Source organism: Oncorhynchus keta, chromosome 2 (assembly GCF_023373465.1).
Source record: "Oncorhynchus keta strain PuntledgeMale-10-30-2019 chromosome 2, Oket_V2, whole genome shotgun sequence".
Classification (NCBI taxonomy): Eukaryota; Metazoa; Chordata; class Actinopteri; order Salmoniformes; family Salmonidae; genus Oncorhynchus; species Oncorhynchus keta.
The window spans coordinates 49790192-49806282 of NC_068422.1; the positions used below are offsets into that span (position 1 = coordinate 49790192).

The 16091-nt window shown below is 41.1% G+C and overlaps 1 protein-coding gene across 1 annotated transcript in view; it reads left to right on the plus strand.

Moving 5' to 3' along the window:
* LOC118402029 (sorbin and SH3 domain-containing protein 1-like) overlaps positions 1-16091 on the plus strand; it is a 55082-nt gene that overhangs the window by 13921 nt on the left and 25070 nt on the right. The window contains exons 7-14 of the mRNA XM_052470380.1: positions 636-790; positions 1190-1250; positions 1405-1482; positions 3235-3270; positions 3494-3590; positions 4945-5059; positions 6643-6726; positions 13750-13970. Coding sequence (XP_052326340.1) covers positions 636-790; positions 1190-1250; positions 1405-1482; positions 3235-3270; positions 3494-3590; positions 4945-5059; positions 6643-6726; positions 13750-13970 — 847 coding nt within the window. The remainder of the gene's footprint in view (positions 1-635; positions 791-1189; positions 1251-1404; positions 1483-3234; positions 3271-3493; positions 3591-4944; positions 5060-6642; positions 6727-13749; positions 13971-16091) is intronic.

Here is a 16091-nt window from a genome sequence, read left to right on the forward strand (position 1 = left end):
TGCCATGCCAACAGTTGACCACACTGTGAAGTATGGACTCCATTGATCTGTTTAAATGGAAAGTTCCGACACTGAATGCTTTTTTAAATAACTCAAAAGTATGGAACATCAGATCAATCAGGTACAACAATGCTTCAGTGTCCTTCACTTTGTGTGCCAATAGCAGTTTTATCGATATCTGTTTAGTCGTCAGACATTGCTGCATTGTTTTTTTTGTGGGATGCTTTTTGCAGTCGACACAGCATGCTGAATATGTTTGCCATCAGCCTCATGTCTGCCCAATGCGCCAACGTTTTATGCCCCTGCTCTGAGATATTGGATTTTTTTTTACCTCACGGATGGAGAGTACTCAATGATATCTAATTGATAAATTACTTTTATATATAATTTGGTATCTCAAATTAAGTATTTTCATTGCCGTGGCTTTTGTAGGTAATCTGTTCATAATCATGTTTCACCATTGAAATGACTGTATATGATTTGCATAGTATGCTTGTGGATTATATGGGGTAAACTGGTTGGCCACCATTTATGTAGACCTATAGTACAGTGCATCTACTCATCAAGGGAAACACATTTAGACTTGTAGTACCCAGCTTCTCTTCCCTTTGACACAGCAATGTTGGCTTTTTCAGACCACACCCCAGAGAGGGACAAATTGTCTGATCCAGGACCTGTAGTTGGGGCAGAGAGAGAACAGAGCCAATACCCAGATATGGACGGCAAGAGGATGAGGTTCTCACAATCCCCTGTCTTGGGCCCACTGAACCAGCCCAACCTGCCAGTACGGGTAAGAACACAAACCGTATGTACAGGCCCAAAAACATTGTAATCTACTTTGTGCCTTTTTAAAATAATTTTCATAGGCCATTTTTAATTTGATGCTGAGGAGTACACATGGCCACAGGAAGATGTTTAGGGCTGGGGGGTTCTACCCGTGCTGCTGATGGCTATTTTGGTCCGCTCATACAGGAGTAATAAAGGCCCAGTATAGTACTTTTGTGATATATTTTTATATATTTTGTAAATTCTGAATTATCAGCACCCGTACTTCCTACACCTATTGGAGTACAGTGTTGAAAATCAATATGCCTGACCGCCAATCTCCAATCCACTCTTACCCATATATTTGTCATAACCCCTGTTTATTTTTGAGATATGTCAAAAACCATGACTATGTTATTTTCAGAACACAGAGAAGTCCAAGGACTGGTACAAGAACATGTTTAAACAAATACACCGAATTCCAGGTAAGGGGATCATCATGAAAATCAAACTCACCGTTCCCGTGTGTGTTTGACTTGAAATCAGTTGTTTCTGTCAAGCCGTTGTCTTTGTGAGTTCTGCGAGTGTGTTCATTGCTGTCACGCTGTGTGTGTTTTGTGTCTCCGTCGCCTCGCTCAGAACCTGTTGAGGAAAACCCATACCGCCCCACCTACATATTCCCTGAATTCTATGATCCTAGACAGATGAAAACCACAGGTACCCAATTGCAATCATGGCTCCACTTCCTGACTTTACTAATCATGTATAACTCCTTCTTTATAATGACCTTATTACTGCATTGACTCTCCTTTTGTTACTTACCGTTGCCTTGATAGAATTGAAAGTGGGTCAGTAAATTGAGCACTTGATTGCTTAGCGAAACTACGAGTGAGACTAATAGAAAACTACACTGCGAATTCACTTTAACTGTTTGATATTTAGCACGAATGCAAAGCATAACATTTTGCATGAACTAATCCATACACAATGGATTGGACGCTCTGCTCATGTTTTAAAATGTATATATTTCATAAGGTGTATGCACCAATTTGTAAGTCGCTCTGGATAAGAGCGTCTGCTAAATGACTTAAATGTAATGTAATGTACAGACATTTCCTGGCAAGTCCCAAGTTCTTCCTAAACAAAAGATGCCGTACTGTAGCTAGTTTTGAGCCACTAGATGGTGCTCAAGTGCATGGATTACAACAAACAAGCTCGACAGAGAGGCTTTGTATGTCCTGTCCAGGCAGTAGTAGACCACACGGCCTGTGTTCCATCTACAGTGCATTGTTAGCCTTTTTACACTAGACTAGTTTAAATCGGTCTAGTCGGTGTAAAAACGCTCTATTTGTGTGCGTATGTGTATTCAGTTATTCTGCATTGACACACTGAAATAATAGTTATTTAGCTGTTTGTACTATTTCACAGTTGTCTGTTCGTACTATCTATCTAACAGTTGACAGTTGTTTTTAAATCATAACTGCCCTTGCATGCCGTTCTGTTCAGTATGTACTGTGTATAGATGTACTTCCTTTCCCTTTGTTTCTGCTCATGTCTGCTTCCAGGCAAGCTGATATGTCTAGTTATTCACTGAATCGACCAATCAATTGGGCAATAAATCAAACAGTTCGAAAGAAGGTTTGTACGAAATGTGTAGACTATTCTGAGATTTCCAAGAAGAGCATTACTTATGCATAAGGATGTTAATCGATTGGATCCATTTTTAGAGAAGTAATGCTTCTTCCAAAGGGTTTTGACTGACACAACCGATGAAAAGGACTCTATTTACAGTGTATTTGAAGAAATATAATGTCTGAACTAATGGAATAAAGGTCACACTGTACTGGGCAATTACAGAAGAGGAAGAGATACTTACTGTGCCCTTTGAAGAGCCGTACCGGGTCTTATAGCCTTAAATGTGATATAAGGTTCTGGCTATACCCTGCGTTACAGCTGAAATACATACTGTATATATCAGCATAATGTATTTGAATTTGAGAATTCATTTTAATCGTGATTAGATGTTTATAATAAAAAATATGACCCCTCCAGGAAAGCTATTGTTGTGGATGCATGTTATTGCTATAACGTGCCTTTTCGGTCTGTAATTCCCCCCCCCCCAAAAAAACAATGTTTTATACCATTTTTATTCTTAATCAGACTTCTGTTCTATATAACTTTGAACGTGCGTTAGGGCAGGGTTTCCCAATCTCGGTCCTATAATAAGCAGTTATTATAGTGTGGGACGGCTGCTACCAAAGTGACCTCTACTGGTTATACTGAGTGTCTACATATGTAGCACCACTATAACAAGCTAATTTAACAGACAATAGATTGGGTCACCCTTGATTAACATTGCATAGCTTAGACCCTATACAAGTGGAACTGCCAGTGGATTGACCTTGTGTATGTTAATAAGTACATGTTTATAGTCGATAAATAATAACATTTTTTTTCTCTCTCTTTCAGATGATGGTCCCTCCCCCTACGGTTTTGTGGAAGATGGTGAGTTTCTTCAATTGTCACTCTCATAGATTGAGAAATTCATATGATATCTATATTGTGATCTCAATAGCATGATCTTTGGATTTTTACATTTACTGTACAATCAAATTGTACAGTAGACACTTTCATCACTGACAAGAGATTTCAGTTTATTTAAGTTTAAGCTAAACATTACAGGCTGCTTTCACAGCAGTGTCTGTTGTTCTTGTGTGTTTATTTTCAGTGAAAGGGGTCCCACGGTCAAAAAGTGCTGCTGAAGTTGACCATAGGTTGTCTATGCCTGTGCCAACCCGGTCCTCTTCCCTCAAACCTTCCAAAAGGTAAGTCCTTTTCTATTGCTGCTTCCCTTTAACATGGATAGTAGTATAGTGTATCTGCAAAGACCTTTTAACCCATTGAACTCACTCTTCATAATACATTCATTGCCTCTGCAGAGCAGTTCACAAGGGGATGCATTTTTGGTAGCACTTTTACGTGAGGGACTGTAACGAGATACAGTAAGAGGTATACGATTATATTCATGTTTGGTGTGATAGTGAATATTTAACGAGGTACAGTGTACACACACCACGTACCATGTAACCGACACACTTCTGAACACATTCTTGTCAAAGATTCAAGAATTCAAATTTTGTATTTATATTAGATGTTTTTTTTTGTTGTTTATTTTTAGGAATTAGAAGTAGACGAGTACAGAGCAGTACATCTGTTCCTCACCTCTGACATTGAATCGCGGTAACCGTGGTAACCTCCAGTTAGGTCCTCTCTGACCTCTACTACCTCAGGTGCTTGTTGTCATACTAGGTGTGACTAAACAGCCTCCTCACCTCTCCCCTTAATGTTAGCCCTGACAAAGAACATCCACTCTCCTAGGCGTGTGGAGGAATGAGTGATTAATTCATGAAGGAAGACAGGTGATAGAGGATAAACTGTTGCGCACGGAAGCTGAGGATGGCGTGCCTGGTTGGCTCTAGCGCCTTCCTTGGTGTGTACATGTTTCCCCTAGTTACTGTACCTCTAGCGTCTGAACCTTCTGAGGGCCGCATTTGAGTTTTTTGACCTCTTGTGAATTACTCTCTGCTCTTTGAGAGTAATTACTCTCTGCTCTTTATACTTGTTTTTACAAGTATAACTTTTGATGAAATACCTGGATTTTCCCACTACAATAGGCTTTTTGATCCGTAACTAACGGGTGTAATAGAAAGCATGTGTTTCAAACTTACGTAAAAATATTAAATGCAACACTAGGCCCAATTGTTTTAGTCTGCTTATTCCCAGTGGAATCATAGTGGAACCAAGGTGGAACCAAAGGAACCATTGTGGAATTCTATATCCTGAAGCAGATCAAATTGACTACACCTTGTGATGTATTCTCTCAGGAAATGCAGCTCGGGTCTTTGGTTCAGTCTACTTAGCTAGCATGACTTGATTCATGCCTTGACATGACTGTATATTTTATTATTTATATAAAAAATAATAAGACAGCTCTGATGGAGAGAGCGAGAACGAGAGAGAACGACATGGAAAAAGAGATGGAGAGTGGGAGGGGCATGAGCTTTACTGTATGGGAAAACGCTGTTGATAATAGAGCTGTCACCCCAAAAACTAGCCCCAGCCGGTTGCCATGGAGACTGCTTGACTTGATAGGGATTTGCTCTCCCCTCCCTCCTGCAGGAACGAGTGGGAGCCCCCTGACAATAAGGTAGACACCAGGAAGTACCGTGCCGAGCCCAAAAGCATCTTCGAGTACGAGCCGGGAAAATCATCGGTGCTGAAACTGGAGAGAAAGGTAGGACAGCCGTGCCACGTGTGTGTTTCTGTGTTTGCCTCTGCAGTCTCTATACTACGCATGTTGTGTAAGCTGTTTCCCTCTAAGAGCTTAGGGTGGCTGCTTCACTAACTAGGGCAGCTCTAGTAGGCAACGCATGTATAGACTGAATTTCCATGTGTACAACATTCCTAAAGGTTGGATCCTATTACAATGACAGATGACCTATCTGGCGGTGTGGAGGTATCACTTTCAAGCCATGGCCATTGTCTTGCAGTGTTTCAACCAACGGCTTGAATTGGCTTGAATTTGTTGGGAAAGGAGTCGGACAAATGCCTGTAAAAAATAAATAATGCAATGGATATTGTGACATCAGGCAATGTCCTTGTGGGGTCTCTTTTTTCATTACCTTTGACAATATGAATACCGGTAGGTAGATCATTGTCCCAGTACAGTGTGCACTACCAGGTTTCAATTGAAATTATAGAATCAACTCCATCAAAAAGGAATTAAAGGCCCACTGTGATATTTACAGTCATTTTCAATGGCATGCAACCATTGATTCTTAAAGAGTATCACTTAGAAATGCCTCGTGAGATTCATTAAGGAGTAGGCCTTTAAATAAATGCTGCATATATTGTTTAAGCTGACAGTTGGTTTAGCTAGCAGCCTCTTTGTGTGGCTCATACAGAATAGAATAGAGTTGCATCTCCTCTACAGTAGAATAGTTATTTGATTATATCATAATGCAATCATTGTTTTGTTTTTTATGGTAAGCTATTAAGGGTTATGATGCGGTTCTGCACCAATCCCAGTGGCACCATATACTGAACAGTAGAGAACAGGGCCTTGTTTATGCTGTCCATCGTTGTCAGACAGACACTGCATGTGACGTGACAGTCTCTGTAATTACAGACCATGGTCAGTGGTTCTGTGTCAGGTTCCTGGCAGCATTAGCGGCAGGCTACACAGTCTCTTACTTTCATTTAGCCTATTATACTGTAGCTGTAGTTGTGTCAATTCTTGTCTTTCTCATTGCCATTGTGGCTCAATGATTGATGTAAACAAGTCAAAATCAAATTGACATGCTAGTAGACTATTTATATTGACGTTTAGAATAAGTAAAATAAGAATATTTCACAAATAAGAATACCAAAGCAGATGGGACCCATCAAAATATGTAGTATTACACCTGCTTATCTTCTCTTACACGTATGCACACACTGCACACTACAGTTGAGTACGATTCAGGTGACTGCTTCATATTATTTGTTGAAGTCACATGTTATGTGCATTCTATGTCTTTATACATTCGAGAACAAGATTCCAAATTAGAGAGAACAAGATCCTAAAGTATATGATCCTAATTCCAAAATGTCCTTCTTTTTTTCACCTTGGATAATTCACCGGGCACATACAGACAAATCTTTAGGAATTATTTCTGATTGTGAACTCTTGTTTAGAAATTCATTATGTCGGGAATGTTGTCTGGATCACCTCAAGAATGTGTCATAGCCTCATTGCCTGTGCCTGTAAACGATGTGCTGTCTGAACTGTCTTCTCTTTGTCTTTCTCCTCTTTTCCTTGTTGCCATGGCCCTGTAGACTCAGGACATAAGTCCAGAAGATGTACATTTAGAGAATGAGCCTTGGTATAGATTCTTTTCAGAGATGGATTTTGATGAAGCGGTAAGTGGTCACAGTCTTAAAGTGACGGTGTATTTAAACAATGCATGTGGTAATAACATCCATGTTTAAATGCCTAGACAAACTATGTCTGTCCGTAAGGACTACTCTAACAACTTTTGCAAAACATGAACCAAAACGTTATCCCCTCCTAAAATGTGCGTAATGGGGCCTTACCTTGAGTTATTGCCTGCTATTACTTTTCCCAGCACTAGGTAGTCAATCAACTCTAGATATAGCTCTATCATTGTATATACAACCCATTGTTATGTTTTTCTTTCTACTATCAGTCGGGAGTGGGTCTGGTGCAACGAAATGCAGTTCATTGTTTTGTTATGCTACCATTGCTAGTTATTTTAATTTGGCACGTTTTATTCATTGAATACCAACTCCATCTCTCCACTTCAATAACCCCTGGAAGTGTGCTTGCTGTCTTATATATATTTTTTTAATCCCCTTCCATGCTGTGTATCTTGGTGACTGCTCTTCATCTGTGAGGCTTGCTGTGTTTGGATTGTAACTTAGCTATATCAACTATGCTGGCAGCTGAGCATTGTATGGCGAACCACAGTAGAAGTGTCTCCTGTCCGGTCATTGGATGATTTACATTTTTGAACATTGACCATATGTTAGGCTAATTATATACCCAATTTGGGTTAGGTGTCCTACTGCTACTGTTTTTCGATGATAAAGAATAATTGATGAATGCTACAGCTGTTGTCGGTGCAGTTGGCCATCTTTGCGTTTTGTCCCTTACAACAGGATCCTCAAGGCTATGCCAACACTGGCACCATGCCGCCTGTGCCATGTCATTAACTCAGCACCCATGTGGAACTCTTTTTGTTGTAGCATTTATGGGCACCCTGCAAATGAGGACACATAGCATACCCCAGCGGGACTGGGCAAGGTGATTCAACTGTGGGTAATACTTTAGTTCAAGACTGTTATACCCTTTTCACACATTCATGCTGACACGAACCGTATTGTGCTGGCTCAGATATTTTCCTTTCATGTGGTCATTTCCAGTAGAGTCTCTGACAACTATAGTAGATAAAACCAGGCCAGCACAATACAGCTTGGCTCTGCTTGGCTCAACCCGGTAGTGTGAAAAGAGTATCACAGTGCCCACACAATCATTACATGACAGGCCTTATTGAATCAAGGAGTGCTGTCTAGACTGGTTTACAGTGCATTCGGAAAGTATTCAGACCTCTTGACCTTTCCTCCATTTTGTTACGTTACAGCCTTATTCTAAAAAAGTATTCTTGGGTATGACGCTACAAGCTTGGCACACCCATTCTTCTCTGCAGATCCACTCAAGCTCTGTCAGGTTGGATGGGGAGCGTCGCTGCACAGCTATTTTCAGGTCTCTCCAGGAATGTTCGATCGGGTTCATGTCTGGGCTCTGGCTTGGCTATTCGAGGACATTCAGAGACTTGTCCCGAAGCCACTCCTGCATTGTGTTGGCTGTGTGCTTAGGGTCGTTATCCTGTTGGAAGGTGGTCCTGAGCGCTCTAGAGCAGGTTTTCATCAAGGATCTCTCTGTACTTTGCACCGTTCGTCTTTCCCTCAATCCTAACTGGTCTCCCAGTCCCTGCCGCTGAAAAACATCCCCACAGCATGATGCTGCCACCATCATGCTTCTCTGGAGCTCTGTCAGAGTGAATAGCGGGTTCTTGGTCACCTCCCTGACCAAGGCCCTTCTCCCCGATTGCTCAGTTTGGCTGGGCGGCCAGCTCTAGGAAGAGTCTTGGTGGTTACAAACTTCTTCCATTTAAGAATGATGGAGGCCACTGTGTTCTTTGATTCATTTTTGGTACCCTTCTTGGTACCCTACCACACCTGTCTCGGAGCTCTACGGACAATTTCTTTGACCTCATGGCTTGGTTTTTGCTCTGACATGCACTGTAAACGGTGAGACCTTATATAGACAGGTGTGTGCCTTTCCAAACCATGTCCAATCAATTGAATTTACCACAGGTGGACTCCAATCAAGTTGTAGAAACATCTCGAGGACGATCAATGTAAACAGGATGCACCTGAGCTCAATTTCGTGTCTCATAGCAAAGCGTCTGAATACTTATGTAAATAAGGTATTTCTGTGTTTTATTTTTAATACATTTGCAAAAATGTCTAAAAACCTGTTTTTCGCTTGGTTATTATGGGGTATTGTGTGTAGATTGATGAGGAAAACATTTAATTTAATACATTTTAGAATAAAGCTGTAACGTAACAAAATGTGGAAAAGGTCAAGGGGTCTCAATACTTTCTGAATGCACTGTATTTACTACAGTTTCTTTTCCAAGTGAGGGCATGTTGTCAAAGTTGAATACGAAGTTTGATATACAGTAGGCAGCTTGACAAATACCGCTAGGCTACGTGCCCTGGGCTCCAGTTGGCAACAGACAAGTATTCAGACTCACTGGCTGCCCACAAACAGATGTTCTGTCTCCTTGCCTTTGTAAGTCAGTCAGGGCCAACCTCCACAGCGGAGTCTGCCTGGAAACCACACCCTGGATCATATGATGCGGAACCACTGACTTACATGAGATCATATTCTCACGTCAGCCGAACACAGGGCAGGCTTAAGAATCTCTCATCTTCCCAACTTTGTCTTTAAGTCAGTGTTATCCATGGAAAGTATTGTCTGACTCAGACTCCAGCAACTCCTGTCCTGCAACTCCTGGTTGGTTATATTAGGAATAGGAGGGGGTAGTACTGAAAACTTGGCCTCCGAGTAGGATGGTTTCCAGATGAGCTCAATTTGATGTCTGACTAACTCAAAGCTCCTGCTACACCTGGTATGTGTAGTATTTGACCCTCAAGGGTTGGGCTAGACATCCCGGCACATTGGGGTTTGATTGGCATATCTTTATCTCTTCTTGGTTATGGTGACTCTACAGGCTGCTTGTAACCTCTATGATTTCTTAGTGCTCATGGGATGATGACTCCTTCTTAGAAGGTCTAGTGACTCTAGACTCCATGTATGTCCATGTAACACATGACGATCAACCTCAGGAGGAAACCTGAGTATTCTTTCACAGTATATATAGGTACCAGTAAAAAAGTTTGTACACACCTACTCATTCAAAGGTTTTTCTTCATTTTTACTATTTTAATACATTGTACAATAATAGTGAAGACATCAAAACTATGAAATAACACATATAGAAGAATCATGTTGTAACCAAAAAAGTGTTCAACAAAAAAAAGTTAATCTGTGTAATTTATTTCCTTCTTAATGCGTTTGAGCCAATCAGTTGTGTTGTTACAAGGTAGGGGTGGTATACAGCAGACAGCCCTATTTGGTAAAAGGCCAAGTCCATATTTAGGCAAGAACAGCTCAAATAAGCAAAGAGAAATGACAGTCTGTCATTACTTTAAAACATGAAGGTTAGTCAATACAGAAAATGCCAAGAACTTTGAAAGTTTCTTGAAGTGCTGTCGCAAAAGCCTGATCAAACTGGCTCTCATGAGGACCGTCACAGGAAAGGAAGACCCAGAGTTACCTCTGCTGCAGAGGATAAGTTCATTGGAGTTACCAGCCTCAGAAATTGCAGCCCAAATAAATGCATCGCAGAATTCAAGTAACAGACACATCTCAACATCAACTGTTCAGAGGAGACTGCGTGAATCAGGCCTTCATGGTAAATTGCCACAAAGAAACCACTACTGAAGTACACCAATAATAAGAAGAGACTTGCTTGGGTCAAGAAACACAAGCAATGGACATTAGACTGGTAGAAATCGGTGCTTTGGTCTGATGAGTCCAAATGTACTATCTTTTGTTTTTCAACAGGACAATGACCCAACACACCTCCCGGCTGTGTGAGGGCTATTTGACCAAGAAGGAGAGTGATGGAGTGCTACATCAGATGACCTGGTCTCCACAATCACCCGACCTCAACCCAATTGAGATGGTTCGGGATGAGTTGGACCGCAGAGTGAAGGAAAAGCAGCCAACAAGTGCTCAGCATATGTGGGAACTCCTTCAAGACTGTTGGAAAAGCATTCCAGGTGAAGCTGTTTGAGATAATGCCAAGAGTGTGCAAAGCTGTCATCGAGGAAAAGGGTGACTACTTTGCTTCGATGACAAATCTCAAATATAACATATATTTGAACTTGTTTAACACTTTTTTGGTTACTACATGATTCCATATGTGTTATGTCATAGTTTTGATGTCTTATTCTACAATGTAGAAAGTAGTACAAATAAAGAAAAACCCTTGAATGAGTAGGTGTGTCCAAACTTTTGATTGGTTCTGTGTGTGTGTGTATATATATATATATATATATATATATATATATATATATATATATATAATTTTCTGACCTGTTATACTTGTAGTGCATTGTCTTATGACCACAATCCTTGTCGCTCCAAAATCATGGTCATAACCAGATCGATGCATTGACATTCTTGTTTAATCACTTCAACCATATTAATACTTCACAAAGGTCACGACTTATGCACGAGCTCACAGTCAAAGGCCTCGAAATTCATATGATTACAGTCACAACTCCATGGACATACAAGGTGAAACGGAAACAAAATACCATACATATCTATGGTTAGGAAGAAAGTTTTGGCCTTCTGTGTCCCGACTGAGTGACTGCGTCAGTGACTAGTCTGTCTGGCGTAAGCTGTCACTGAGAGGGCAGCTGCATGTGGGGTCATTAATACAGTGTCGGACTCTGACCACAGTCTCTGTACGGATTCATACACTGAATGGCTGGGCATCCCAAACGGCGGCCCTGGTCAAAAGTAGTGCACTATATAGGGACTACGGTGCCATTTGGGACGCACCCATTATGCACCTCTCCGTGACTTTAATGTTCGACCGGAAGTAACCCATAATCCCCTCAGCTCATTGTTTTCATATTTAACCTCAGTTATAGACTTAACCTTTATCTCTAAGTACTCGTGCTGACGGGATAGAGATATAGCTATTACAGTAACAACATGCTAGGGGAGCTGATTTTTTAACATTTTTATAAGAACTTGTCTAAACAAATAAGCATTTACTTTTGGAAGGGAAAGGCTCCCATTACACTCATGATTCCTATTTTTGAATGTGAATAAACAAAGCACCCAGATCCTCAACCTGCAATGTTGGCCTATATATATCACCTTGCAGCAAAGTCATCACAGACACCTGTTTGGAAAATGTGCAAACATTGTTAACTCAGTGTTCCACTGACGGGTCAAGAGAAAGGAATTCACAGCACCTTCATCCGCCTAGATTCGTAAACAGCTTTAAATATTGTATGTGTCCCTTCATTTCCAGAGAAACCACACAATTGCACACAAAGAGACATCAGATGTCGGCAATATCTGTCTAAAGTCCTTGTTTGACTTCAGGGATCTTGGCATGCTAGTGACAATTGTTCATGCATATGAACTTTCCATCGTTAGTAATATTATTTTGTACCCCACTTCATATGGAATGTTTAACATTGAAGGATAAATCATATTTTCCACCCCAGATATGAGTGAACCTTTGCATGACATCTTTTCAGCTTGTAATTGTTATGTCCCCTGACATACACTAAACACATATCCAGACATGTAATGAAGATCGCTGGGAATCCTCAGGCTTGTAGATCTCTTGTAAATAATCAGAATGGGATCCCCCTTCCTTTAGTTCAGATACGTCTCTCACTCCTATTTCATGATTGTTTTCCATCAGAGCAGTGTAGTGGCAGCTCAATTGCTCACAAGTACCAAGGGACACCATCCATTTCATCCCCTGTCGAGAAGGACCGGGAGATCCGTCAGCAGACCTGGGTTCAAATATTATTTATGGTCTTTCAAATACTTTTAGTGTTTACTTTAGCCTTCTTGTAGTGCCAGATGTGTGGGGTTTGCAGATTTGCAACTATTATATTGGCTCCATTACGCCAGGCAAGCTCAATCGAGCCCAGCTAAAGTATTTGAAATGATTTCCAAAAGTTTTTGAACCCAGTTCTGTCAGACAGAGAGGGATAGGAAGACAAGAGCGTGAAAAGGCACAGATAATTCAGTGGCGGTGGCATGTTCTCGAAGAAGGGGTAAGGCGCCTGTGGAACATTTGGCTTTATAAATAGATTAGTCTATATACCTGCCAGGCTGAATTCTGATCTTATAAAGATAGGCATTCATTTTGAAAGGTTATTAATGATCCTCCTCCCCTGGCAACCAGAGGGAAGGCATGTTGTGGGAAATGAGCTTGTGCGGTATGCTACTGGTCTGGTATGGTCATCTGTTTGGGATGGGGCAGGGGTGGACATGTATGGTTGGGGGAGAGGTGCTTTTAGAAGGGCCAGGCTGGCGCTTGGGATTGTGTAATCTTATTTGCAAACAACACTTATGCTTTTATTCATAGCCTGCCTGTCATGTCTGTTATTTTTACACTCTGTGATGTCCGCTTGGAGAAAAGCAACAGAAACAGTGGTCTAAAATTAGCCCGCTCTAAACCATTCAAAGCACTAGCGGGTGCTGCCCCACCAGCGAATGGCTCTTCTGTGTTTTAGGAACCGCCCCAGAATAACATCAAATTAGATAACTATGTGTTTTGTCAGCTCGCACGGCAAAGTACTATAAACAAACGTATTCACTCACCCTTTCCTTGTTTGTTTGTGTATGTCGGCCTGTGTTTATACTACATGACATTGTGTCAGTTTTACTTAATTTGTGTGATATTGTAATGCCTCTGACTGTGTTTCTCAAGGCTTTTATTGTGTTTTGGGATTGTTGTTATCAGCATCATACTGTGATGATATTTGTGTGTGTGTGTGTAATTTGGCCTGCTTGCACCACCAGCTGGTTAATTGTCCCCTGGCCTGGTCCAGTGGTAATGATAGTGACTCAATACCAGACAAAAGAGAGGCCCTCTGTGAGGGACACCAGCTCATTGGCTGAGCCTAGTGACAGCCCCCTCCCCGCATGGGCGCCGCTGACCGATGCACGCCCACCCCCCTCCTCACTGCCGCTTGTTTTCTCCAACTTGCAAGCGTGCCAAAACACACGCTTGCTCCTCCATGTAAAAGCTTCGTTCAGCAGAGCTAACAATCCCAGGCTTTGGAGACACTTCAGCCAGACACACAAGAAAGAGAAAAAGAGAGACAGTCACCACAGCTAATGCTCCTGCTTCTATTCTAGTTGGAAGAGACCTTCCTGTGGATTTATCAATGACTTCTTTGTTTGGTCTGTTGCAGAGTGCCCCCTCTTTTAGCCCCCTGGAAACACCCGCCGAACTACAGCAGTAGTAAGTCCATGCTTCTCTTACCTCTATGCTTCTGTCTTGTGCTTATCCATTCCATAAATGTGTGTTTTGTCTGTGTTTAGGGCACGTTTTTAGGAGTGTTGTCAGCAGGGGATTTTAAGCATTTTAACACCCTGTGGAGATTTCCCCATTTTAGGGAAGGGGGGAGACTCCTGCTGCTTCCTGAGAGGGGGGAACAGCGAAAGAGAGAGTTTCCTATTAACGAGTGTAAAAGCGGCCAGTACAGTGTGTCCTCTGTCTGGAGAGGTTTGGGGAGGTAGTGGTGGTGGGGATATGGCTACTATATGGCGATTTATTTCAAGCTGAAAGCAAACAGCCCCAGAGTCAAACCTGGATGACATTTGTGAGTGGAGAGAGACAGGGAACTCCACTCTATTCCACCCTACAGCTACGTCATTTTATCCGTTATCTCCCCAGAGTGGGTGTGTGAAGCCATCCTGTAAGTTATAGCAAGAATAACTTTGGTATGAAAGCGGGTGTTCGATCAATAAGCAAACCAGCAGTGTTACGACTTTGATCTTTTTTTTTTTTTTTCTCAGCAGAGATTTATTTGCACTCATTTTGTTTCAGGAATGAAACTTAAGGAATTCTAGCCCTAGCCATGGCGAATTTCTTGTGGTCCCAATGGCAGAAAGTTCTCCCACCATTTCTGTTTGGAACTTTCCATCTCTCCCGAAACTTCTATTTGGATTTCATAGCATGATATTCCCTCACTCTTTTGAATAAGTTGATTTTCTACAAAGGATCTTTGACGTCGTTCAATTGTCGCCAGCTCATTGGATATTAAGTAACACGGGTTAATGATAATGCCATGCACTGTATTGGAATGAGTTCATTAACAGATACATCTGTCTGTGCACGTATTATATTATCTCATAATGTTTATTGAATGCTGCATCTTTGAACTTATTTCAATCGTCTAGATGGATTTCTGAAAGCATTAAATCAGTCTAAAGCCTTTTTCCCCTTTTCTTTTTGTACATTTATTTGTAAAAAAAAAAAGTCTTAAGAAATATGTTTAGTAACTTGTCGTATCGTCTGCCACCAAGTTGTTATGGGCATTTAAAATATGCTAAAACTGTTTCTGGTTAACATCCATTCACATTTGCACATTACTTTAATGTTTTTTCTACAACATAATCAGACTGCTTCATTCATTGGCCCAAACTGGTATTGATTTGATAATGTTTATTAATGTTTATGATGCAAGTATTGCATCACAGCAGTTTGTGTACAAATCCTATAATCTGTTTAAGAAATTTGTTTAAAATTGTAAACTCCTGAGATGAAGCCATAAGTCCCACAGGCTTTCCTCAAAGGGTTACGAGACACATGTTTAGGGGTGAGAGTTTACTGGGGTTTCTTTGAAATTAAACGCCTAGTCTACATTCAAGAACTTTCTAGTACACAATTACCTCATTGTTGTATACCACATTGCTTACTATATACAGACGTGTATAAACAAGGGACCAAAATATATATTTTTGGCTGAGTTCAAGATAGGCTAGCAACAGACATGTGTACAGACAGTATTCAATTGTTAGCATCTCAATCAAATGTGAATAGTCTATCAGGAGTAGGGTTATATTTCCAATATTGCCATTTACAAACAGGGTAAGCTACTATCAAACTATTCTTAGCCTTGCAATATTATCCATCGTTAATGATCAAACTCTCTTCCCCAATACGTTTATATCACATTGATGCCTGCTGGTTAGATGCAATTGGGTAAGACCATCTTCAGATAACAACTGAAGTAATGCAACTTATGCAACTGAAGCTAGGCTCCATAGCCTACTTGTGGGGCCACTGGCTCTCTCTCAGGCAATGGGATGTCTTATGACCTCACATAGACTCTTCCCAGGGAACCATCAGAGATGGTTCCAAGGCGTTATACGGGGGTACCTTATTTGAATACCTGCATGTACCCTATAAAGTACAGGTTTTTATTGAGTATGAATGCAGTAGCCCAAATGGCTGGTTATTCTGAGAACTATGAAAAAGGTTATTGTTGAGGGGGTTAAATAAACAAAAAAAAAGGAGGCATGGCTCTTCCTCTTAATGTTTTACTGCAGTGGGCTAAATCAGGGTCACACAGAGTGT